A 25,044-nucleotide genomic window follows, 5' to 3' on the forward strand; every position below is an offset into this window, starting at 1 on the left:
CTGAGCCTGTGTTTACAGAGCCTGAGAAACATGGGGCTTTGCTGGAGGACCAGACGGGTCTGTGTTGGATTCGGGATGCGGCCCTGCTGTCCTACGCTGGAATGTTAATTAGGTGAGCCAAGCAGAGAAGAGGTGACCCGTCCCGTTAACTGGCCAGTTCCTTCCCAAAAACCAGCAGGGGGATTTAGTTTGACAGACAGCCCAGCAGTCGGTCAACGTGTCCTCTGGATATGTCTGTTTTTCTTGATTATCTTGTAAAAGACAGACTGCGTGGACTGAGTGAGAGAGAGAGAGAGAGAGAGAGAGAGAGAGAGAGCTTGGGTGTAAGTAAGCCTGATAAGGGGAAAAGTATAGAAAACTATGTATATAGTACATTATAATTTGCCACGCTACAGCAGGATCCAGAAAAGATGTGTATCAAGTAATTGTTTCCTTCTTTTCTCTGCACTTTCACAATTCACCCCCACCACTCCCCAACCGCCCCACTACCACCACCATCCTCCTTCTCTTTGTTTGATTGCATCACATTAAAAACCACAAGAACACTGGTGGATGTTGTTGGTGTTTATAGTTGAAGCAATATTCCAAAACAACACGCAGTTCACTTTTCTTCACAACTAGGCAGGAGTTGAGGTTCTCTTTCCTTGTTCAGCATCCCAAGCCACAACCCTGTGCATGAAACTAATGCATAATATCTAGGGTTTTGGCCAGGTGTGTACTAAGGGGCATAAAATCACAAGCACATCCACAGTGCCATACAGTACATGGATATTAACATGGTTATTTCCAGCTTAGTGATAGCTGCATTTAATACACAACTATCTCTGGTGGTGCTAACTCATTTGTGGAAGGACCTAAATACAGGAGGAACAGGAGCGGTGGATTACCAAGGTATGATCAGTTACACAATAACAATCATCATGACTAAATATTACAAATGAAAAGCAAGAACACCTTGTTTATTTTATATATGAGAGATGTTAAATATGAAATATCTGAGCAGCCACAATTCATGGCTCTTTGTGTTTGATCACCTGCTGTAGGTCCTTATCAGATACTGCCCCCTAGAGGACACTCTGTGGCCATACAGTACTAAAAAACTCTGTTTGAGAAGCCATGTGGTTTATTCCTATGGGCTTTACAGTCAGTATTTGTAAAACATATAAAACTCTCCCAAAGCTTGACTTCAGCTAAGCAAGTCTCTAATATGTAGTGTCATCGGTATGTACAATCTAGAGCTGCTGCACTGAAAATAAAAAGATGACTTTGGGAGCTCATTTGGAGTTTGAACTTTTACTGTGTATCTATTTCTCAACCAGAAAATATCAGAAAATCAAAAGAATCATGAACCCCCCCCCCCCAAATTCATTATCTGCTGAGCTCTACATCGGGATGACAGCAGATTTTAGTTGGCAGGGCAAACTCGTCTCTCATTTCTGGCTATCAGTAACAGTTGGGAATGTTTACAATATATACTGAACTGTCTATATATGGGAATGATACATAATACAGATAAAGTCGATATTTACTTGTATTCCTCTTTAAATTTCCCCAAGCCACTGACTGCGATCATCAACTTTCCCTCCTCAAATTAGAACATATAACAACCATTGATGGCAAAAAAAATACCCATATCACTGCCTAGTGGCAACATATCAATACTGCAAGAGAATAAATAAATAAGAGATGCATGACAATTTCTGGGATCAATTTATTAATTCAGTCACTTTCCAGTATATATAATACTGTAAACGAATTAGTAAAAAGGAAAGATAATAAACGTGGGAGTTGTGTTATGATTATGAAAGCCATTATTAATTATAAAATACTTGCAGTGTTTACTTTCGTCTAAATGACAAATACATGCCAGTCATCAGAAACACTTATCCTAACCAAGGTATAATATGAAAACATGACGTCTCACTTTTCCAGCCTACAGCCCATGACTAATACATGAAGAAAGCGCAGTACAAACATTGAAGTAGATTATAATATCTGCTGTGTACAAACTATTATACATTATTAACTGAAGAAAGTTTAAAAAATAAAACTATACATTCTTATAAAAGACAGATATGAGTGCATACTCATTTGATACAATGTACATTGGTCCAAGGACTATTTGTTAAGTATTATTTGTTATAATAAACAAAATACTTAAGATATACTATGTATGAGATAAACTATGTAAAGAACAATACCTCTACAGTTGATACATTGATTTCTATTCTTTGGGAAATATGATACCATAAAAAAAAACAAAAAAACAATATCATCGTCAATATAACAGTACGGTGTGACTAGCATATTGGCACATTTTTAAACCATAATATGACATAAAACCAAAACTATCAACTGCAGTTTCTCATCAGTACCAGCTCCTTAACCAACATGATGAAACAGAAAATACTTTAATAGTGCCACTGCTTTACATTAGAAAACTGCATATAAAAATCAAATAAATACAATACAAATAACATACTGTAACAGTGTTTAAGGGAGTCTCTGCTCAAATAAGCATAGGAAGTAAATATAAGATAATACCATAATCAAAATTATGTGATATGGATTAATCCATAGTGTCACAAGCAGAGCAGCAGCCAGCTAATTAATTGATCGATCAATTAATCAGTTAATTAGAAGAAACCACCATGTCCAGTTCTTTGACTCCCTCCTGGCTGGAGGTGAGGCCGCAGCTGCCTGAGAGGGGGCTGTCAGGGAAATGGCTGGCAGACCTGGGCGACAGGGCCGGGGAGGGAGGGGCCTGGGCCAGACCGGGCTTCTTAGGGGGGATGGGTGGAGGGTTGCCCCTGTCTGCCCTCGGGATGGTGGGCGATCTAACCCCCTGGGGGAGAGCGCCAGCGGCCCTTCCGATGACCGGAGACAAGGGGGCTGCCAGGTTGCGGTAGTCTGTACCAAAGGGTGAGTTGTTTGGCGCGGAGAGCTTCGGTGTGGCGTTCTGCTGGACGGTGGTGAAGCGAGACAGGACTTGGGTGACGGTGCTACGGGCCATCTGCTTGACGGGGCTGGCCTCCGGAGAGGGGCTGGATGCAGGGGAGAGGTCCTTCGGAGAGAGGGGAGGAGCAGGAGCAGGCTGGGCGGCCTGGGGCTGAGGCTCTGGATCCAAGGTGCCCTGGAACTTATGTCGCGCAGCGTGGAAGCGCTGGTTGATGCCGGCCTGGTAGGAGGACTGGTAGCCTCCGGGAACGGGGCTGCCTGGCGGGCGCTTGGCGAGGACAGGAGAGGAGCAGGGGGAGAGCGAGGTCTGGGTGTGATGAGGGACAGGGGCTGTGGAGTTGCTGTTTTCATTTCCATTCTCCAGACACATCATCTCTGACAGGGCACCGGTTGGACCGTTGTGCCCATTGGTCTCCATTAAGCAATGGTGACCGTTGACTTGCGGCTGGGCAGGTGCGTGGTTTCCCTCCTCCTCAATGTCCTCAACCTTAATAGTCTCTGTTGTAGTCTTTCCCAGAGGAACTTTTGTGGCCCACTTTCTTCCTTCTTCCACTGACACCATATCCTCCCCTCTTACTTCTCCCATCATATTCGCCACCTCCAGCTTCCTCCTCAGCTCTTCCACCTGATTGCAGAATGAGACAAGAGACATACTTTAGCAATCTTTAAAGGGAAATTTGGTTGTCAAATGCTAGCAAGAAACTGTCATTCACATCTCAGTTTCTTGTCTTGAGGTGAGATTAGATGAAATAATGTGAGATTAAATGTCTTTACTTTAATCAGTAAGAGGTAAGTCATGATACTGCACAGCAAAAAAATGGAATATCCCCAATATGCAAAATGGGCAAATGCTGCCACAAGACTGATGACTATATGATAGTGTTCACACCTGTTGTTGTAGCTGACAACAGTGAGCTTCCTCCTTCTTCAGGCGTGAGCGGAGCTGCTCTCGCTCAGTGTCAAACTCAGCCAGCTGCTCCTCCACCCTGGCCTCCATCCGCAGGGCCCTCCTGCTCTCCTCCTCCAGCTCCTTTCTCAGGGCCTGGGAGGCCTCCTTCTCCTGAATCAGAACCAGTCTATTAGCCAAGAGCAGCGAATCTGCGCTAGCCTAATATTTATAATATATAAACAGAGGCAAGGTATACAGATGCAATAAATAAAATAAATGGCTTTAATTGAAATCACAGTGGCAATACCTTGTCCAGTTTACGGCCCAGCTCAGTCAGCCGGTGTCCCTCCTCCAGAGCCCTGGCACTGGCCCACTTACACTCTTTGGCCAAAGCGCAGGAGAGCTGTTTGTGCTGGGCCCGTTCTTCTTCTAGCTGGTCCGTTATTCGCCGTTGTTCTTTTTCCAGCCGCCGGACCTGGCTTCGCTCAAATTCCAACTACAAAGACAGAGACTTGTCAGGAATTGACGGTAAAGATGGTTTTGTTTTAGTTGCCCTTCTACTTTAAGACTTTCAAGGCTTTTCACACTAGGCCTATTGCACCTCAGCCAATCAATCATTCATATTTGATTTATTCAGCACATTTACAATACAATCCACTATTAATGACAGGGCACCTGTTGTTGTAAGCGCTCCCTCTCCTTCTCCAGGATGTAAGTGACATCATCTCCCTCCGCTGTGTCCTCCGCATGCCTCCTCTTCTCCTCCTCCAGGTCTGCAATGACCTGATACAAACACAGGGGGGAGACAGAGGGACATAAATGAAATGTTCCCTCAGCAGTTTGGTCTGTTAAGTATTAGAGCCAATTATGGTTGCTTTGAAGCAATGTGATTACTACATTGTAAACAAAGATGCTGATGGCAATTGAGTTAAACAACCACAAAGTTTAGCTCATCTAAATGAGTAACCTTTTCAACCAAAAAAAAAAACAGTTCAAGTGCTGACCTATATTTGTCGTTCTGTTGTCTTTTTTTCTAAGCCTGAGACTATGGTGTGCTTTGTGTTTGTTGCAATTCTCAAGATCCAAACGATCCAGTGGAAGTCATTATTTGCAACAGTCACTTAATAGCATAACTCATCATCGTGCACGAAGATCTGACACCTGAACTAAAAAACAACCTTTACAGTATCATTTCAAATTTTATGTCACAGACAATCTGAAGTAGACAAAATAGGGATCACAACTTCAATTCCCACTGATGCCTTCCATATTCTACATGTATGCACTCATGAGAATGAAAGGCATTTTGAATAAATCTTGAAGATCTGCACTGCTAGCATTGCACTGCACTGGTTGCCTCATCCTGTCATGTTTTTGAGATACTCTCTGCCATGGGAGCCCAGTTTCATTTCCCACTGATTTTCTTTAATCTGCATAAGAAACCACAAGCTCATAGCCACCCACCACCAACCAAGAAGCACACACCCACCCTCCTGTGCCGGCTCTCAGCTGCAGCCAGCTGGGCCAACATCTTCTCTTGCATCTTCCTGCAGTGGCTCACCACCAGCTTGAGCACCACCAGAGGGTTGGAGGTGGAGGAAGAGCAGCCCGGCTCCTTGCTCTGGCCCCCCACAGCCTCGCTGTCTCTCTGCAAGGCCAGGAAAGGGTCGCTGAGGTTGTACCTGCCATAGCGCTCCTGGATGTACAGCTCTTTACGCTGGGCCTAGGCAAAGAGAAGAATGAGACGGTACATTAATGATGGCATAATGATGGTAGTGGGTAATATTCAATTAGTTAATTTTCTACGTTTGGGTAGTTATTTGTTTTGTGTATTAGTGGTCTGATGGTTATGCAGTAAAAATGTTCATGGGTAGAAGAATAGCCCTGGCTGATTTATGCTTTTGTTCCACTCCCTTTTTACAGTAGGGCTGCAATATGGCTGCAGTACTTGAGTCCGGTCTCGAGAGCACTTGTCTTGGTCCTGGCCATTACTGGATATAATACTTGACTTTTTCCTATCTAAAAATGTTCGAAACCATGTTTTTCTCCACCTGGTCCACCTTCATTTATTTCCTCCCCCTTACAAACTATTTAAAATTACACCTGTATAGTATGTAATGGTCCTCAAACTTATATGCATCAATTGCATGCATTAATCAGTTGGATGTTGTAGGGTTTAGTGCAGAGCTCATCTTTAAGAAACTCCTCAAGCATTAGTTGTACAGATTTAAGATGTAGCCTAAACATGTACATGTATACTGTTTATTTTTTGTTGTCTATTACTGGAATAGGACTTGATATGTTCTGGTTTCGGTGTTGACTCGGATTCGACCTGACCTGGTCTTGAAATTGACTTGGACTCGACTAAAGTGGTCTTGACTAACAGCCCTGGGTTGCAATTCAGTCAAGCAAGGAGTATCATCATTTGATCTATAAACTGACAACACTGAGAGTACTGAACCCTGAAGTCAGAGTGCTTTTCAGCTACTTTGATAACTGTAATCCCTGGCTGTCATGTTTTGTAGCTCCTACATGCTGCTGTCATTTCCCTCCCCACAAGGCAACAAGAATCCTCCATCAGTAGCCATCTAAACAGGAAATCAAATGCTGCAGCAGAGCTCAACACGCCAAGAGCAACATCTCCAATCAAATAAAGATAAAGGAAGGGGAGAGGGAGGGGGGAAGAGGGAGAGACAGAGAGAGAGAGAGAAAATATGGAAGTAAGTGAGGAAAGGCATAAAAACAATATACAAGAATAGAAAGAGTGCTAGCAGGAGGAAGGAGCAACAGATGGTGTGCTTCTGTCTGTCTTTTACAGGACAGCTGCTATGGACTGGGCCTTGGCCAAGGCAGACCTGTTCTCTGTTTTACTCGTGACAAAGGAGGGATAATAGCAGCAAGGCATTTCAGGTTCAGCAGATGCCTTTGGGCCTGCAGTGAGAGAGGAGGGCTGCAGGAGGAGCTGGCAATGTGTCTTAGTGAGGTTTCAACAAAAGAGGATCAAGAGATTAGAGAGGACAGTATCCTCTCTGGAGGGCAGAGCTCCCGATGACTGATACCCAGACCACTTGAGAAGTTTAGTGTGCAGTTAAGAGGAAGGATGGGCATGCACAGCCATATTCACCCCTTTCTCTGGGCTTACAGACTATACCCACCTATCAGTCTTTTTACTGGACGGGTCACAGTATACCTGTGTGCTCAGCAGTAACACCCACTTACACAAATCACACTACATTAGAGTAGAACTTAACGAATAACAGAAAGGGAACTAATTTAAGTGTTTAATTTCTGTACGAATTGTATATCATCCAGTTAAATCAAGTCTTCTCTTGCAGACATCTTGACAGGACCGACAGCTAAAAGACCATAGAGAGATTCATCTTAGTAAACTGGATTATCAATTGCAGGGAAATAGAAGACAAAATATTTAGAATTGGACCGAGAACCAAATGTAAACCATATTCCATCACAGATCACAGGCTTTGTGATAGTCATCTTCTAGGGTATTTGGCTCATCTATCGCAATAAGGAGGGGGGCAAGGCTGTGAAGCTTTGCTGTTGTTATTTGATCCGGTCCATTGGGGATGGTGTGAAGGCGGATCAAACAGGATGCAGGGGTGAAACAGGAAAACACAGGGAGCCCAGGAGAATTAAAAAATGCCTCTCAAATGTGGGCGCTGTCTGGAGCCCGGTGACCACTCAGCACCTCGACTGCAGTCCTGTGTGTGATGCAGGAGATCTACAGTAGTGAGCATGGCATAGTCCTTGTTCTCACTATTTTACAGTGCAGGTTTCCAAATCTGGACCGTGCAAAGTCAGTACCACAGAGGGGGAACAGAACTTGTTGTTGGAACTGAAACACCACTATTCTACTATTGGCTCAGGAAAAAAAGAACATGATATTCTTTGCTGCAAAGACTTTTTTGAAAACGTATTCAGCATTTACACGTGTTTTCTCAAATGCTGAAGCTAGAAATACAGAACTTGAGCAAGCAAAATTTTATACTCTCCATCAATTTGTTACAGTTGGTGTCATTTTTTATTCTAGAGAGGTGGATATTTCATTTTGCAGAGAACTCTGTCTGTCAGAAGCGTTAGCCAAGAGCCCATTTCCTGTTCCCATCAGTGACGGACTGGCCTTACGTGTCACTTCTAGGGTAGAAGATTAAGCTTAGATCAGGGTTTCCATTCTTAACAGCTATGTTCCTCAATCTCTAGTCTCTCTCTCGCTAAAGTCTTTCATCACTGCTCTTGCATGCACTAATGCCACTTAAGTGAAAAAAAACGTGCTGGTTAGGGTACGAAGGAGTGGACCAATATACTACTATGTACTATAGATGCACAAGAGAATGCATTTGATAAATAATTTAAAAAAAACTTCCTAAATGTGTATTTCTGTGACTTTCTTTTAGAGAAGAACCAGTAATTTTTTTTGCATTTCTAGGACTGCTCACAGTTTTCCTTGGCATTTTTTAATGTATTTAGTCTCCATGTGTTTTCCATGACTGGAAAACTAGCCTTTAAATTCTCAGGTTTTTCTGCATTCACGGTAACCCTGTTATACACACACACACACACACACACACACACACACACACACAAAAGTTCACTCATAAACAGACTCTGTCTGTCTGGCTCTCTGTGTCTCTTTCTCTGCCCCCCAGCCCTTCAATGCACATGCAGACGTCCGCAGCACAAAGGGAGGCTGTTTGCCTTGCCTCTCCATCATCCTCCACTGGTGCTCAGAAGGTGGAGGGAGTGAAAAGAGAGATGACAGGAAACACATTCCTGACATGACTTATGTTTAACACCCAACTCCACTAGCTCATTCACTCCATCATATTCTACATGTACAGTACCATACACATACACATTCAGTGCATGGCTATCAAGCATCATATTCTACTATACATGTCCTTGTCTGTTAGCTACAGTATAGCACCAACTGATTATGAATCAAGTCCTGGCTTCAGTACTTGGTTTTGCTCAGGGAGCCATGTATCGCCATGATTTCCTTGGTTCAAAACTATCTTATCTTATGCTGCCTGCACTCCTTCAGTAGCATGTGTTGGTGAGGAGATGGGTATGCTGCTGAGGGGAGGTGAATATACTCGTGACCCCAGTGTCCTATACAGTATATTTCAATGCTGCTTACCCAGTGAATTGCTAGCACCAGTAAAATAAATCTGATATTCTCCTGAATGGTTGTCCTGTCCTAAACCTCCAATGAGCTTTGTAAACAACAACATACAGCAGTGCTGCTAAACTTATTTGGGGCAAAGTTAGGTACTGGAATATATGATGGCCATTTTGGGTGTATAGGCTATATGAAACACTTATGTGTGATATAGCAAAGGTAACAGACAACTAAAAAAATGTATGACAGAGTACAATCAATGGATACATCTCAAAGCTGGAAGGAAGTCCATTTGTTTATTGTTTTGTTTTTCCCCTCTATTTAAATGCTGCCCCACTGCCAAGGGACAGACAAACAAAGTTAAATTATGTGAAGTACCTTCATTTGGAAGATTTCGACCATGCCATGTGAAGTCGACAGTTAATTAGAGGCTCATTCCATATTTTGAGTCCTGTTTGAACTTAAAGTAAAGACTCGTACTCCTTCCAAAGCAAAGGGACTAACTGGATCACTGCAGGGCTTTGTGTGCCAAACATGAGCATTGCCAGAGACTAACTTCCTTTTGAAAGCCACAGCATGAGAAGTGAGCAGCTGCAGAAGTGAGTCACAAGGGGAAAAATGCAGCGCATGGTTAGAATGCCATTGATAGTTCTGTATAATTGAATATATAAAGACCATAGAACAACCACATCATTAACCTTACATCCTGTACTTGGTCTTAAACCTTGGCAGCTCATTGATGAGGATGTTGGATCTTTGAAAAACCTTGAGACTGGAGGCTGCAGATGAAAACTTGCCATTTTTCACACATTTATCCAAATAAAAAAAATGGAAAGGGAAAAGACAGAGAAAAGGAAAGAAAAGACACAAAAAAAGAAAAGAGGTGAATAGTTCATCAGTTGATGGACAGTTTATTAAAAAAATACTACATTCTATTGCTTTTACTGCCAAGGTGACTTGTGGTTTAGCTGAGCATTTCTCACATGACACATCAGTTAGACTGCCTCGAGCAACATGACTATTTTTCTAATTACTGGAGGTTCACATGCAGTCTCGTTGTTGGCAAAGAATAAAGAGTTGTGGGAAACGTTTTACTGATAACACTCTACTTTCAAGTGAGGGCAAGACCCAAGATTCCACATGGCCAAGTCCTCCACAGCACAACAGCTGAATGGTGTGAAGGACTGAGCTCACCTTGCTAACTCACTTGGAAAAAAAGATTGAATCCTGCAGAACAATGAAAAAAAGAGGAGAAAAACAAACACTGGCAAACTGAGGGTGATGTCAGTTCACCTCTGCAGTCAGGTGGGAACACTTTTCATATATTTCCAGCTCTTACTAATCATCATCTCTGCTAGACTGCATTGGCCATTACATGTTAATTTCACCTAGGTCTCCAGGAGAGATCAAACAGAGATTTCCTTACAGGTCAGTGATTATACCCTTAATTAAAAGCACTGAAACAGTTAACACTGCCGCAGTGATCCAACCCCTGTGCTGAATGGGTTAACAGTGTGTGCTGGCAGAGCCATGAAAGAAGCGTAGCCATATTCCCCTCAAGCTCCAGTTAAGGCCAATGTTTATTTGTTCACTCCTAGTCTCCCTTACATTGAGTCATCAGGCGCCCAGCGTGCTGTAACTCTTCTTGCCTTAGATGGCCAGATCCCAGGAGAGATGTAGGAATGTGGTCTAGACACAACACATGAACATTCAGCAGTAGGGCCATTTCAACTAGATGGCTGCCTCTCTAGTTTGTTCTTTCAATGGTGCGTTTTACACCAGGAAACTGAATCGCATTCCAAGAACTTTTACTGCTGTAAAACTCAAAATTAATTGTGAATATAAAAATGTGTGTTATAGTATTAATGTTTCAGGATGGTATAGATAATCTAACAAGACATCTTTTGCAACAAAAAATGCTGCATCATTAAATCGCTTAAAGCACAGACATATTCACTGCCTATCTTTAATGGTTTCACAATAGTGTCATGATCAAACCGTTACTAAACTATGTTTAGTCATTCGGCTCCTCTGTTTAAATGACATAACATCCTGACAACCATGCAAACAGTTACAGAAAGCAGGGCAATGACGTGGGCCTTCAGGACAGCAAGATTAATATGTGTGGGAAAATAGCCTGACAATCCTTTAACTGAAATACATGACTAATCCTGCCAATGTGACACATCCTAAGGTAGAAACTAGCTGCTGTGTGGCTAGCTGACATGTTGACTGTCTAGTCCAGTGATTCTCAACCTTTTTCATATCAAGGACCCCTAATGTAGTCCACATTAGGGCCACGGACCCCCATTTTACCAAAATATTTTTATTGTTAGATATGATTTTGTCTAGAATTCCATGACTGTCTCTATTTCAGGTAGAAAGAGATATCAGTGAAACCATGATCAAAATAGTGTACATTTCTTCTACATTCTCTAATTGTGGTAACTTCTTGTAAATGAAATAATGATGAAGTTTAACAACTCATCAATTTGTTGGGTGACCACCTGGAACCTCTTCAAGGACCCCTGGTAGTCCCCAGACCCCACGTTGAGAACCACTGGTCTCGTCTACATTATGGCTATTTCAAATGGAGATTGTGTTCAAGTTGACCGGGGTGCATCTACTCAATTAAGGTCATGAAATGTGTGACTGTGATGGTGAAATGAGACCATCATCATCCCACAAGCTAGACGTAAACCTTCTAGAAGGAAACTGGATAGATCCTAAATAGTATCTGCTTAAGAGACACATAGACACATGGCATTTCTTGCACCTATCCGTTCACATATAAAGCATGGGGCCAATGTTTCCCAGGAAATGGCTGCCATCATCAGGGTTACATGGGTTAAATGCTCAACTACCTTAGCTCATTTCCTTCTCTCCCTGTTTTCCGTATTAACATTCTTGTGTCAAATATCTTTGGTGCCAGATCCTTGACTTAAGCACACTGGAGGTATTTATGACCAAGTAATGGTCTGCACCCTGTAAGCATTAGCATAGATGTACATTAAGTCCTTTGGCACCTTACAGTCTTTCTCTACAGGCATCTATGGCACATACCCTTGTTAACATTATAATTATGTGTCAGCAGCTCTATTGATAGGTACCTTGAGGGCGTCAATGACCAGGTCCCGGGCCTCCAGCTCTCCCTCCAGGATGCTGAAAAGCATCAGCAACTCTGGCTTGCTCAAACTCTCCATGTTCAGCTTGGACTGCTGGGGCAAGAGATGAAAGAGAAGACTTGGTTGGTCGACTGATTGATCAACTGGTTTCATATCAAGTTTTATACTGATTTTATTTATTCAGTGTTAATGCAAATGCACCTGCCTCATGGGTTTATAAGACACCCTTCTTCATGAAAATAACTACTTGAATTGTACTTTATCTTGCCAGACTATTATACAAACTCCAAAGAGGACACATTTACAAGATGATCATTGCTTCTTTTGTTTTTCTCCGCAAAGTGTTTTTCAACTGATATTTCATTTCATCTGGGAAGCAAGGCCCGTATTCTACAATTGCCCCCAAAATAGACATTCAGACAATTCAGATATTTGATATATCTGAAATATGGGCTATGTGTGGATATGTGTTTATTATCTCAGAAGGGAGTCATTTTGTATAATAGAGTCAGTGTGCAAAATGTGTGGTAAAGAAATTTCCCTTGTAAAGACAGTACAGAATATATATATATAAAAAATAAACAGATTTTGAGCAAGTTATTAACTTGAACACAAATGAAATTAAATGGTCTGGGCCTACGGTATATCTCAGGCAAAATGTAAGGATATTGTCTCAAGCAAAATACAACCTCTGTTAAAAAAAACCATTAAGTGATTTACCAGGCATCATAAGGCGCTGCTGCGGCTTGCATGAGCATTAATAAGTGCAACAGTACACTTGAGAAGCGAGTACTGCATTTTCCATTAAAATGGTTCATTTGATTTTCTGAGTAGGTTTGGGATACTTCAGCTCAATGAGGCGACACAAGCCTGGCAACAAGACAAGCTGACATGTGTTCAGCAGGCACAGATAGATCAGATATCAAATAAAAGACAGTTCAGGTTCCAGCATCCAAGCTGTTCCATCATCATTCATCTAAGATATGAAGATAAGATAATGTGTGTTTGACTTTGGTACTAAATTCACTGCTGTATATTGTTTCAAAGCATTTTCCGTTATGTTTCACCATGTTGCATGTTGATGGGCCCCTTGATAGATTTTGATAGATTTTGTCTTCTGAAGGACATGTTTGAAATGTGATGTGGTCTCTTTGTAGTGTCCCTGCACCCTAATCTCACAGCTGTGTTGGTTCTGCCGACAAGCCCTGCGGTGTCCACACCTCAAAACATGCAACCGCATTCTGGCCAAGCGAACATATGCAGGCCCCTCTTTGAAATAAGATCACAGCTGTTGATGTTATTGCACTAGGCATCCTTTCCAAAGGAGAATCATCATACACTGTAGGTGGGACCTGTAGGTTTAGGTGAACTCCTGTGTTGGATGGCTGCTAGTTTGCTAGTTCCAACTCTAATTACAAAAACTATACTAAGTATACTAAGTCAGATGGCCTAAACATCTGAAAAATTCATCCTCAGCTTCTGCTCCATCATTTGGGTTTGTTGGTCTGTGATCCCCACCTGAACTACCATTCATCCAACAGGCCTGTGCTCTGCTCTGAGCTCTCTGTGGTCACAACTTTCCACATCATGAAGTCATCAGGAGGGGGGTGGGCTGCTCTCTCGGAGCACTGGTTGCATAATAAGACACAGGAGCCACAGGCTTTTCTGAGCTACTAGCTACTGTACCAAAATGTTTCCCAGGCATCTTCGAGAACATCAACAACTGAGAACCCCGAATATGAATAGCTCTATGTTGCGGATTGAAAAAAAAATGAAAAAAATGAGCGTAAAGCTTCTGACTAAGTACAGTGTGACACCTACTAAGCATGCAGAAGTGAGACACAAAATTGGCTATGATGCATATGAGCTGCTTCCTTCCTCTGAATCTCTCCTCTTAGCCTGCTGAACTGCACCTACAGCCTAATCCCTACAGTAGCCTCCTCTCAGAAAGAGGGAACACAATGTTTCAGCTGTGCCTTTACCAGCGCTCATGGTCTGTGGCTTAACCACATGGGTAAAATGCAAATTAAACTCCAGCATACACACCTCCCTTGGTTTTGGTTTACAGGCTTGCTGCTAATTTCACAGGCAACTGTAATCACTGTGCGTGTGTGCCGTGTTATGAGAAGCATGTCTGGCCCAGCAGGAGCCTACATGTGTCATCGCACTTGTTAAGACCGTCATCATTTGAATATTATTTCACATAATCCCTGAGTTAGATTTTGTAAGCTTGAGGGAACACAAACACAGAGCGGCAGCATGGGAAATACAAATATTCCCACACGTTCTCTCAGCTCCACTTCCGATGACGAAAGCCCTGTGTCCATAATCCCCTTATCCGTGTTGGTTTTAAGCCTGGTCAGCCATGTGCCTTGGTCTGCAACATTGTAAACTCATTAAAAACACTGCAGCCTTTACTGCAAACACATGCACCCTGTTCCAGTCCAAAGGCCCTCAGGTTGCAAGTGGCTGCTTGTGAATCTTTCTCTCTGTCTCTAAATAACAGCAGCGCACAACTGTGTATCTTGTACAAAGGAAAAATAAACCTCTTCATCCCCATCATTATCACGTATAGTCCATTGCATCTGCTCCGAACCCACTTCTTTTAGATCTGTGGATAGTTTCTGAGTAAAATGCTCATCTTCAATCACGGCTTAAGTGATACAAACACTGATATCCGGTGTATTTTAGATTGTGATCCTCTGTCTTGTTTTCACTGCAGCATATAAACAATCTAAGTATGTGTATTATTCATTCAATTAAGGCATTATAAAAACCACAACAGTGGTCTAGCAATTTGCTCTGACTCCAAAAACTATCGGACACCTTTTCAATATATGAAAAATGTTGTAAAACTGCCCTCAGCCCATCTTCAAATTACTTTTATTGTTAGAGGTGAAAAGTCAAAACATATGCCATCATGCAGCCACAGCATGAAGTCATGTCACAGACTGTGAAACCTCTCTGGCCTCCAGGCCCACATACACTGAGGGTCAACTGAGGGATCAAGTACAGCTCCAGTCTGATGGACTTCCTTCTACTGTTAATCAGGATGGCTGACCAGATGCATGTCTGGATACTAAATTGGATTTAGTAGCCAACCTAATTTTCTGCATTTACTTACTTACTTAATCATTCACTTACTTACTTCAATGTAATCTTAACAAAAATCTACAGACAAACAGGTTAAATAACATCCAGTAGCAATCTCATGGCTTGGAGAATTAACACTGCTCTGTAATAAACAGAGTTATTAAACAATTAAACCGGCTGACATGCAAATGACGTTAATAACCGTAGTTAGACTCCATCATAAAGAAGTTACAGTGATCTGTAATAGCGTCTAACAACAGAAGATGGCATGCCACTCTTGACATTCTTCAATTTCTTCTTCGCTGAAAAGATGTTAGACAGAGCCAAAGTAATAACCTTAAATATTTTTGCACAAATGAAAACCGATCTTCTTGTGATTTAAGCTTGCAAAGATATCCGTATGCGGTCCAAACACATTCTTGATCGGCCTGCAGCCTTGACTGCTTCACATCTTTTTTTTTTCTGCTTCTTCTTTTAGACCAAAAAGTGTCTGAAGAACGATGAAACTATGCGGATTGTCTTCTCCTGGTTTACACTGCAAACACAAAAACATTCTCTGGAAGTCTGCTTACCTTCATATGGCCCTCTGAAGTCTTTGAAAACTCCAGCATGAACTTTTCTCCTGTCAGAAGATTTGTTTCACTTGATTTGCGTCAGATCCCGACGCAGCGGAACACTGAGCTGCAATACGTTCTATCTGACAGGCGAGCCAGCCAATAGGAGAGGGCGACCTTGGAGCACTGACCAATGAGAAGCCACTCTCTGGGAAAAGGGGGCAGGAACAGGAACGTCCCTCCTCTTGGATTTTGGTAGGATTTCTTTGTTTAGTGTTTTTTTTTTAAAGCGTCTGCATCTTCCTAAAGAATTTCTTATTGGCATATAAGGACTTCCAGCAAGCTTAGTCTAATTCCCATACAGGCTGCCATACAAGCCTAACGAAAAAATAATTATTTTAATATTCCCACTGGGATTTACAGTATAGTGGTCCTCAGTAGTGAGTTTATAGTGACTTTACCGTGCTTTATCTCTTATGATAATATCCCTATAATATTCCCTTAGGATATAATATATAGTTTAATGATTTGCTGTGGTATTTGTATAGTATCCATCTAAAATTGATTACAGGATTACTCTGTTCTTTTTCCACAGAGAATTTACATTTTATCTTTACCATATTGGCAATTAAAGAGGCGTGATAAGGTGTAGATTTCACCTGTTTCACCCCTGTTTTATGTATAGGCCTAATCTCTCTAGGCCTATATTAGGCTAATTATTCCATTTCCAGTAAAAGTATCCCTTGCGTTACAGCATGTGTGACATTACAGTATTAGTGACTGCCATCTGGTGGCATAATCACTGTAAGAAACTCCAGAGGAGCCTGGCTGCTGCAAGAGGGCTGCATGGCTGTTGGAGGACCAATGCCAATGGGTTTCTCAGCTCATCCAGGAAAGCAAACAGTGTGCAGAGTGTAGATGAGCTAATATCACAGCCAGAATCAAACACTGTGATTTCAGAAAGAGAGATTTCCCACACCTTCCATATCTTAATAGCAGCACTCTGAAACAACACAAACCTCTCTGTGGGGGGCTGAAACTATAGGGGGGCACAGCTGTGTGTTGTTGTTGTCAGCTGTTAGGCAAAGAGCTACAGACGCAATGTGACAAAAGTCTCATGATGTATTCACTGTGATGCACTCACTTGAAAATGCAAGGCTATCCCAGCTGTTAACTGGATCCCCTGATGTAATACATAATAGCTGCCAGTAGAGAGCAATGCTCACACAATTCAAGTCAAAGTTACAGTAATTTTACCTACATTTGGGAACACTATGCAAAATCCAGAATTTTCACCATAACATGGCATAAGTATAATGGACGCCCCAGCACATTTGACCCTTGCCTTCTTTATTACTGCTTTATGTAGGCCTAATGTTGGCAATTTGGAATTTATGATCATTCAATTATCAAATCACTCTGGATATGAGCATCAGCTAAATGCCAAAATTGTAATGTAAAATATAGCACTGTAATCTTGCCTTCATAGTATGGTGTGCTATAATAGACAGCCATTATGCTTGAAGAAAACAAAACCATGCTGCCAAGATGTACACACATCATCATCGACCTTGTGTCACTGATAAATTGGCACGACTCCCACAACAGAACTCCAATCCAATCTATGATTATGCAGCATCTTTGTGCTATTTGATAATTGTGTCTATTTCCCTCCCTCTGTTATCCGGAGGGTATAGAGAGAGCAGAGCCGGAGAATTATAGCTCCTGATAGGCTGCTGGTGCAGGGAGCCTCTTCAGCCCTAATAGAGAGTCTCTATTTCAGGCTCTTCAATTAAGCCGCTCTGTTCTGCCTGCCTGCTGACTGGCTGCTGTGGAGAATCTGTGTCCCCAGAACCTTTGTGTGTCCTCGCCTTTCTCTTCCAAACAATTTGTAAAGTTTTCCATCCACATTGGTTTGGTCCTGCAAGAACAGACACAGGGGTCAGTGGAGAAGTTAAGGAAATGACACAAAGTATGAAAGATTTATCAGAAGTAACCAGTCAAATATTGGTTTTGTTTGAAAAATATCACAATGTTCCTCAACATTTTTTGTATTTTTCGCCTACTACATATACCAGTTCCTTTGTTTATGTTTAGTGCAAAAAAGTTAATGCTGATGCCCTTTAGTCCTACAAATCTTGTATAAAAGAAAGACCTGCAAGTCAAAATTTTGTAGTGTCAGCACAGATTTTTTTTTTTCCTTTTGTACTTTTTCACTCTAAACTTCCCCCACTCTCTTTCTGATCTTCGCTGACATAATCGCTGACTGGGGTGTTTTTGTCAAGTCCATAGCTCATCTTTTCAAGGTGTCCTGGCCTTCAGTGAGCTCCTCAATCCAACTCTAAACAGAATATTGACATTTATCTCAACACTCTAGGGGTAGCAAGAATAGAGTACTGTCAAACTTTCAAGATAACTGTCCCAATGATCAAGAATATGTCCCCTGAAAGATGTAGCATGGACTAGTCTAGATTAGGACTAGGACTAGAGTGCTATGGTGCTGTGACAGTGACAGCAAGATCACCGCTAACAATCCCAAGCCCCATCAAAATATAATGTCAAAAGTCTCCTTAATATTTGACAAAGCCATATTAACCCTGACATTTCTGGGGCCCCAACCGACCTTGAGCGAATATACCACCAAGCTGCAATCACGCTCTCTTCTGCCTTATTCTGCTCTACTTATATGAAAGCCTGCGTTCTGCTACTCAAAATGAATATTTCATCTCCATTTCACACCTGGTAATCCATAGTAGATGCCAGACCTAATGCGGCGATGACACACCATGGTGGCGCAGACGCGATCAGGGGAGGGATGGAGAAGGAGCGGTAAATATAGCATCGAAGTCTTGGCGGGAGCCGACGCCAATCTAGGACCTAATCTGAGGCAGTTATCAGAATCTGTTGCCTGGCACCCAGTTCTGTGGGGGTTTTAGTTATTCATCTATTGCTCCATATCTGTCACTTTTCGTATCTGATTCCCCATACAGAGGATGCATGCAAGAGCATGGGAGGATGTAACCTCTCAATACCCCCCGGTGAGTCAGGCTGTCACCAATATACAGAAGTCTACTCTTCTCAATACACCTGATTGTGTGCACATCTATGAAAGAGGTTAAGGTTAGGGAATTGATTTGTTTTGGCAATGGTCATGAGAAATGTAAATTGCCCAAGTGTCTGACCTTGAAGCAGCTCTGATTAATCATTTGCATATCTCCAGAGTGCTAGTGTGTCCTCAAGGAGTAGATGGTGTCACTGCTACCAAGGTACTTGTTTTCTAATCATGTGGAGGCAGTCAGATGTGAAATTTAATAGCCAAAGAGTGCTTGCCATTCATTTATTCACCCTATATTTAGACAGGTTAGTTGCTTTGATGTATTGCATCGGTCTTTTTAATAAAGGATAACAAGTGCAAGATTGGCCAGCAGAGTAAAAGGTCTGCAAAACTAAACAAATATCCTCTGTTATCTCAATTATTGTGATGTGAGTGAGATTCCAGTGCATGTTGCCTTCAGTGACTAAAAGCTGAGCATGAAAGATTAACTGAGAGAAATGTAACCAGCAATGTAATTTATAGATGAGACAACAACAATTTTCAAAGCCAAGACAAACTATATCCTACTTGGGCATGACCTGCGTTTCTACTGACAAAAATGGAGCCAACTATAAATCATGGGCTTCCAAGAGAACAGAGACAAATGGAGGCTTTGCATGTTTTGATGTGATTTAATGGCACCCTGGGTGACATTTGAACTAGCATATGGCTCTCTGCAACACTTTGACAAAGGTCTTTTCCTGCAACTAGACAAACCAGCCCGATCAATTTAGATGTCCTCTGTGGGTCTGTTGTTATCGAGGCTTGTGAGTTATAAATACAAGAGTATGTTGAAGCAGATTGGCGCAGGGAGAGTTTTTACGACCCTGTCTGAGCGGGTTTCCACCTCAGCTCATTTTCTAAAGGTGAACTGTTTTTGTAAACTAAACACCACAGATGCAGGGAGAAATACCTCAGCTGAGTTGGACGGATATGAGGCACTGTAGGTCCACAGAGTTTGATTTAATAAGTCATCACAAACAAGAAATGATTGCTATCTTAAAATCAAATACTCCTCAACCAGAGTAGATTTGGAAGCTTGAAATGTGATTTATTTAGTGCTGGACTCCTTTATGCTATATACAGAGAGATGAAAAGGATCATTGCTTTCTTCCAGAAAAAAGCTGAGCCAAACCAAGAGTTTGTTGGATTCAGTACTTAACTTCAATACTTGACCCAACTCTCTGACTCTAAGAAACAGACTCTATAGCACTGCAAAATAATCCAAATTGCCTTTTTAGGTCAAAATTGAGTGACGTGAAATAAAAAATTAAGCATCTCCTCTCTGCAGTTGGCAATGAACAGTAATCAATACCGTAAAGACAGAAAACTCTTAACATATTGTCAATCATTTAAGGCTTTAATAAACATAAAAGAGCAATGTGGCAGCCTGAAGATACCCTGCCTCTGTCTTGCTTCCAATGATCCTCAAAGCAGCGTCTAAAAAGCACTATTTGGGTAAACAATGGCACAATGAAACACACACACATCCCAGTTAGTAGAGACAGCCTGCTCACCCAGGCAACCATCCAGGCTAAAAGCACCAGACAGCAAAATTATGAATGGTAATTTAATCACATAATGGCTCCTACACTCTCCAAAAGTCTAATTTCTTTTGTCTGCTCCACTGTAACAAGTATGCGGCGTGAATTCTAATGATGGATATTGGGGACAATTGTTTAATTTCTTTTTAGACACCTCAGTTCTTGTTTGACGGAAATTATGTTCAACAGATTTCATGTAATTACTAAAAAAGAGAGTGCATGGATATTCATATCTGCTCTCTCCACTCTTAGAAGTGTAATTGGGTTATATACTTCACAAGAAATATCTAAGATAAATGAACTCACGGAAAGACTTTTTTAAAATCATTTTATTTCATCTTATTTGTAGTTCTGTGGACAGAATGTAGAGAAGAGTGATGGAGGGAAAGACAGAGAGGAGAGTGAGAGCATGGCATGTGACACAGATAATGAGCCAGAGTCTAACAATTTTACCAGTTCGCAGTATACGGTTTGCACCTTTGTCTGCAGAACTAAATCTAAATGTAAATTACGTTTCTGCCATTGGTCCAAAGTGCATTATATTGACTCTGACAGAAAATTCCATCACAAATGACACAAACCCACAAACTTTTTATTATTATTATTAGTATTCTACAGTTTCATGGGTCCATAGAGGCCCGTATTTGTTATTGAGTTAAAGCGTAATAAGAATGCCACAGTCCATCTGCGGAGCTAACAATTCAGCAGCTGTCTGCACGGAAATGCCAATTACACACCTTCATATTTTGGCACCATTCAATCAGTAATTTAATACAATATAATATAGTTAATTCCCCATGTTAGCAGGTATTGATTTCGTCATACTGTGTAATATAACTTCTATATGACACCTGTTTCATAAAGTAAAGTCTCAAAATGGCCTGTTAGATCAACATTGCATGACCACCAGAGCTTTGGTTCACAAAACACCGATACAAGTGTGTGTCATTTCTTTATTATTGATCTATCCTTTGCAAATAGAATGTCTCTTTCATGTCTATGTTTCCCAACCTGGTGAACGAATGCATTCAATGGTCTTTTTCACTTCCCCTTTCACCAATTTTGTCAGTAACTAATCTATATTCTAAGGCTAGATTGCTTTCTGAGCAGGTGGAGGTATCCCACAGGACACAACATGGCAGGGTATTATTCAGCTGGTGCGTTTTTGAAAGCCAGGCACTTTTATGTTGAAATGGTGGCACTATCGATTCACAGCCACAAATGGTGAGGGCTTTCAAAGCGCCTTTCCACCCCCTCTCTAACAAAGATCTGTTTGAGGGGATTTTGCGGGTGTATTCCTGTAAGAAAACCAAAATCTGAGCACATACTCGAAGAAATCAATGCATGATGTGAAACTTTTTTTTTTTCAGTAATGGTTTGGAGGAAGATAAGCAGCAGGTAGGAAACAATGTAGAAAGGAAGACAAATAGATAACAAGGCAGAAAGATGCCAATATGTCCAAATGAAGTGAGCTTGTTACTTCTGTACCCATTTAGTGACGGGATATACAGGTTATTGAATCTATCAGTCTTTTTGTTCAAGTGGATGTCTAGTTGCACTGTGTAAAACACCATTTCACTTTGCAGGTGATCACAAGCAATGTCTAGGAGTCTGTAATTCTTGCTCTGTGGCACAAAAGGTAGACTGTGACTGCTCATATAATGTTGTGTTTTCCACCAGCTTTGCCATTATCTCCCACCAGACAGATTGATTCAAAGGCATAGTCGGACCAGTTGAAGTAAATTGTATGGTGTTTGTTTATGTTTCTCTGGCTTAGGGTATTTCTTTGCGCAATGTCCTCTTTCAGTCTTGGAAATTGGCCACAATTGCTCACTATGGCAAAGATCCTTAGCATTTTGGTCAATGAAAAGAACATTATCTGAGATTACTGATAAATTGGGGAGTGCGGCATTTGGAAGAGCTACTAAGAAAAACTCAAAGAAAAGGCAAAAAAAATAAGTTCTATAAAAGAAGTGAACTGAGTTTAAATGAATTGAAGCATCATAGCAGAATAGGGATGAGATGGAGCTTAAATAAAAACTCTAAACTTTAAACAGAAATGCTAAACGGATGTAGGTATTTAGATAAGGTCTTTCCCATATCACATATACCACACCAGAGAGGAAATTGGACACAGCCAAAAACGTCTGAATCCCCCTGCCCAAAAATTTTAAGTACTCAGTCATACTTCACTCTAATCTAATTGAGTTGGAAATTAAAGCCCCAGAATAAGGTTAGTGACAGAGCTTTTATAAATGAGGTATAATAATAGCCAAAGAAAATTGGATGTAATGATATCATCAAGTCAATTTTAGGATTACTAAGTCCTAGTGTAGGTGAAATACCCCAAGATGGAGAAATATAAAGTATGCATAACATTTTCATGAAAAAGATGGAGAAAAATAGTGGTCATTGTTTTATAAGTGGATCATATGGGTGACGGTCACATTATATGACATGTATATGGTAATATTTCAATGTGAAAGAATTAATTAACTTCTGTATGACTTTATAGCATATCTGCACATTGAGGCCAGGACTGCAATCTGCTAAACCAATATAATCTTGAGTGTTTGATAGAATGAAGTCTTTCAAAGACTGTTTATTGAATAGATTACTACATGAATGACAGGAATGTAACAATTTACAAGCTAAATTGAGGATTATGGCTAAAATCCAAACCCGTGCTACTTTCGTCAAAGTTAGAAATTTAATTGGCTTCTGTGTTTGACTTTTAAAGCACATCAGGTTCAGGGCTTTCGGGTACCTTTCAAGCTAAAATTAACTTTGTCCATGAAAATATCGTCTAAATGTCATCATAAAGGCGTACCTTTATATCCCTTTGGTTGTGTGTGGCTGTTGAACCATAGCTGATTGGACACAGCGTCTACAAAGGACCTGGTAGAGTAGTTCACTTCTTCATCTCCAGCGCCCCCCCCCCCCCCCCTCTCTCTCTCAACCTTCCAAAGGGAAGACTGTTTCTTTAAATGGTAATGTCCATTACAACATGTCAGTGTGTTTTTGTGCGCACTAGCTCCTGTAGTTTATCTAATGTTTTTGTTTATGCATGAACCCCAGTGGACCCCACAATAAAACCTATTTGGTAGGATTTTACAAACTGTCGTTGAGCCTGCTTGTCTCCCAGGACGTTCTAGTGGCTGTCTTGTGTCTGCTCAGTGCTTTGATGTCTCTGAATAACTGTGTTGCAGATAATGATGCAAACCATTATAACTAGGTCAAGACAGGAAAGACCCAGTTGGGGTTTTGCATTCTCCTGTCGTCACATTTCCATCCATCAGCACAGCATTGTGTGTATGTGTGTGTGTGTGTGTGTGTGTGTGTGTGTGTGTGTGTACACATGTTGTTTGCAAGTGTATACATACACCTGATGTAAGTATTGGTATGCCGTATTTACAAAAAATAAAATAGAAAACACTGGCTCTCATATCAGAACCCATCTGAACTATTACAGGTTGAAGTTTGTCTTCTTTGAGCCTTTTGAGGCTGCTGATTTTGTCAGCCAAGACTTCTATAATTGAAAATATTCATTACTGCATGTAATTTATTACTTTGACATAAATCAGCCTGAGTCCTTGGACCATTCACTGCACTCATTAGAGTTTTAATTAAAACACTGAACTATGATAACGTTGCTACCTTCTGAAGGGCAATGAAATATAATGGCAAAAGTCATATTTCCATTTCATGAACTGTATTGTACAGTAGATGATATCACTACATTTGACATTAAAGTACAATCGACACTAAAGTGCTACTTCACCACGTTGATAATACTGTATTATGTACATCTTCACACATGTACCCCAAAATTTTGCACAGTTTCACTGTCAGAGCCCACTGTTGTAGACTGTAAAAAATATTACAGCTCTAATAAAAAAATATAAATAAATCAATTAATAAATGAAATAATAAAAAATAGTTGCAGCTTGATGAAATTTTAAAAAGCATCACCCAAGATTCAGTGAGGGATACTGTTGGGAAAATGACTGACAAAACTTTGCATGAAAGGATATTTTTTGCAATTTAAATCAAAACCAGGCTTTTCAACAAAATATCAAATGAATTTAAGGCCATACCAATAATTTTCAGAGGGAATTATTTACACCCAAGTTACAGCCCAGACACAATATTTAGATATATAATTGATGAAATGCCCCATAAGTGTTACATCTCTACATTTTCTCTATCCATTTTGCAGTTGACGAATGTGTTTTAAAACAGTAACATAAATGTTTATATGCAAAGCCACATTTCTCATTCTTCCCCCCTTATTTGAATGTCGCTGTAATTTGCTCTCGGCTGATATAAATTACGCATAGGATTTGTCTGCTGTTTATTTGCTCTGCTGCTCAGAAAGCTTGAGAGGTTCCCAGAGTCAAAGTAATTTCCCTCTGAGTGGTTGGCTACCATGAGCTGTTGTTTCACTCAACCACCAGCATGAATGATGGCAAGAAGCAAAGCTGGTCTACCCTGCAATCAAGCCTTTATTTGTCTGTGATTTAGTGCATTTTTCAGTATATCAACTGGCTGTACATGTTGCTCTAAAGCATGGTTTGTGTTGTGCCTTTTGATGGCTGATGATGAAAGCTCAGCCCGGATCTTTTCTAAATGTTTCAGTTTCAAGATGAC

At 41.0% G+C, this 25,044-nt stretch overlaps 1 protein-coding gene across 1 annotated transcript; it reads right to left on the reverse strand.

Moving 5' to 3' along the window:
- Positions 1-1,707: 1,707 nt before the first annotated feature.
- On the reverse strand, positions 1,708-15,836 carry LOC139665038 (CTTNBP2 N-terminal-like protein). The gene is made up of 7 exons (XM_071543982.1): positions 15,775-15,836; positions 12,095-12,202; positions 5,337-5,570; positions 4,523-4,630; positions 4,155-4,343; positions 3,848-4,018; positions 1,708-3,583 (listed from the first exon to the last, which is right to left on the reverse strand). Exons 1-7 carry the CDS (start codon positions 15,811-15,813, stop codon positions 2,633-2,635), a joined length of 1,800 nt encoding a protein of 599 aa, XP_071400083.1. The 5' UTR covers positions 15,814-15,836; the 3' UTR covers positions 1,708-2,632.
- Between the last annotated feature and the right edge of the window lie 9,208 nt (positions 15,837-25,044).

This window comes from Centroberyx affinis, unplaced genomic scaffold, assembly GCF_046629955.1.
Source record: "Centroberyx affinis isolate AG114_WGS23_722 - 3 ecotype Tasmania unplaced genomic scaffold, CSIRO-AGI_Caff_v1 ptg004430l_1, whole genome shotgun sequence".
Lineage (NCBI taxonomy): Eukaryota > Metazoa > Chordata > Actinopteri > Beryciformes > Berycidae > Centroberyx > Centroberyx affinis.

Coding starts and splice junctions, on each gene's coding strand:
- LOC139665038 (XM_071543982.1), bottom strand. CDS start 15,813: ATGCTGGAGTTTTCAAAGACTTCAGAGGGCCATATGAAG. Junction 4,631..5,336: donor CTGAGAGCCGGCACAGGAGG/GTGGGTGTGTGC, acceptor TGTTTGTATCAG/GTCATTGCAGACCTGGAGGA. Junction 3,584..3,847: donor GTTGTCAGCTACAACAACAG/GTGTGAACACTA, acceptor TTCTGCAATCAG/GTGGAAGAGCTGAGGAGGAA.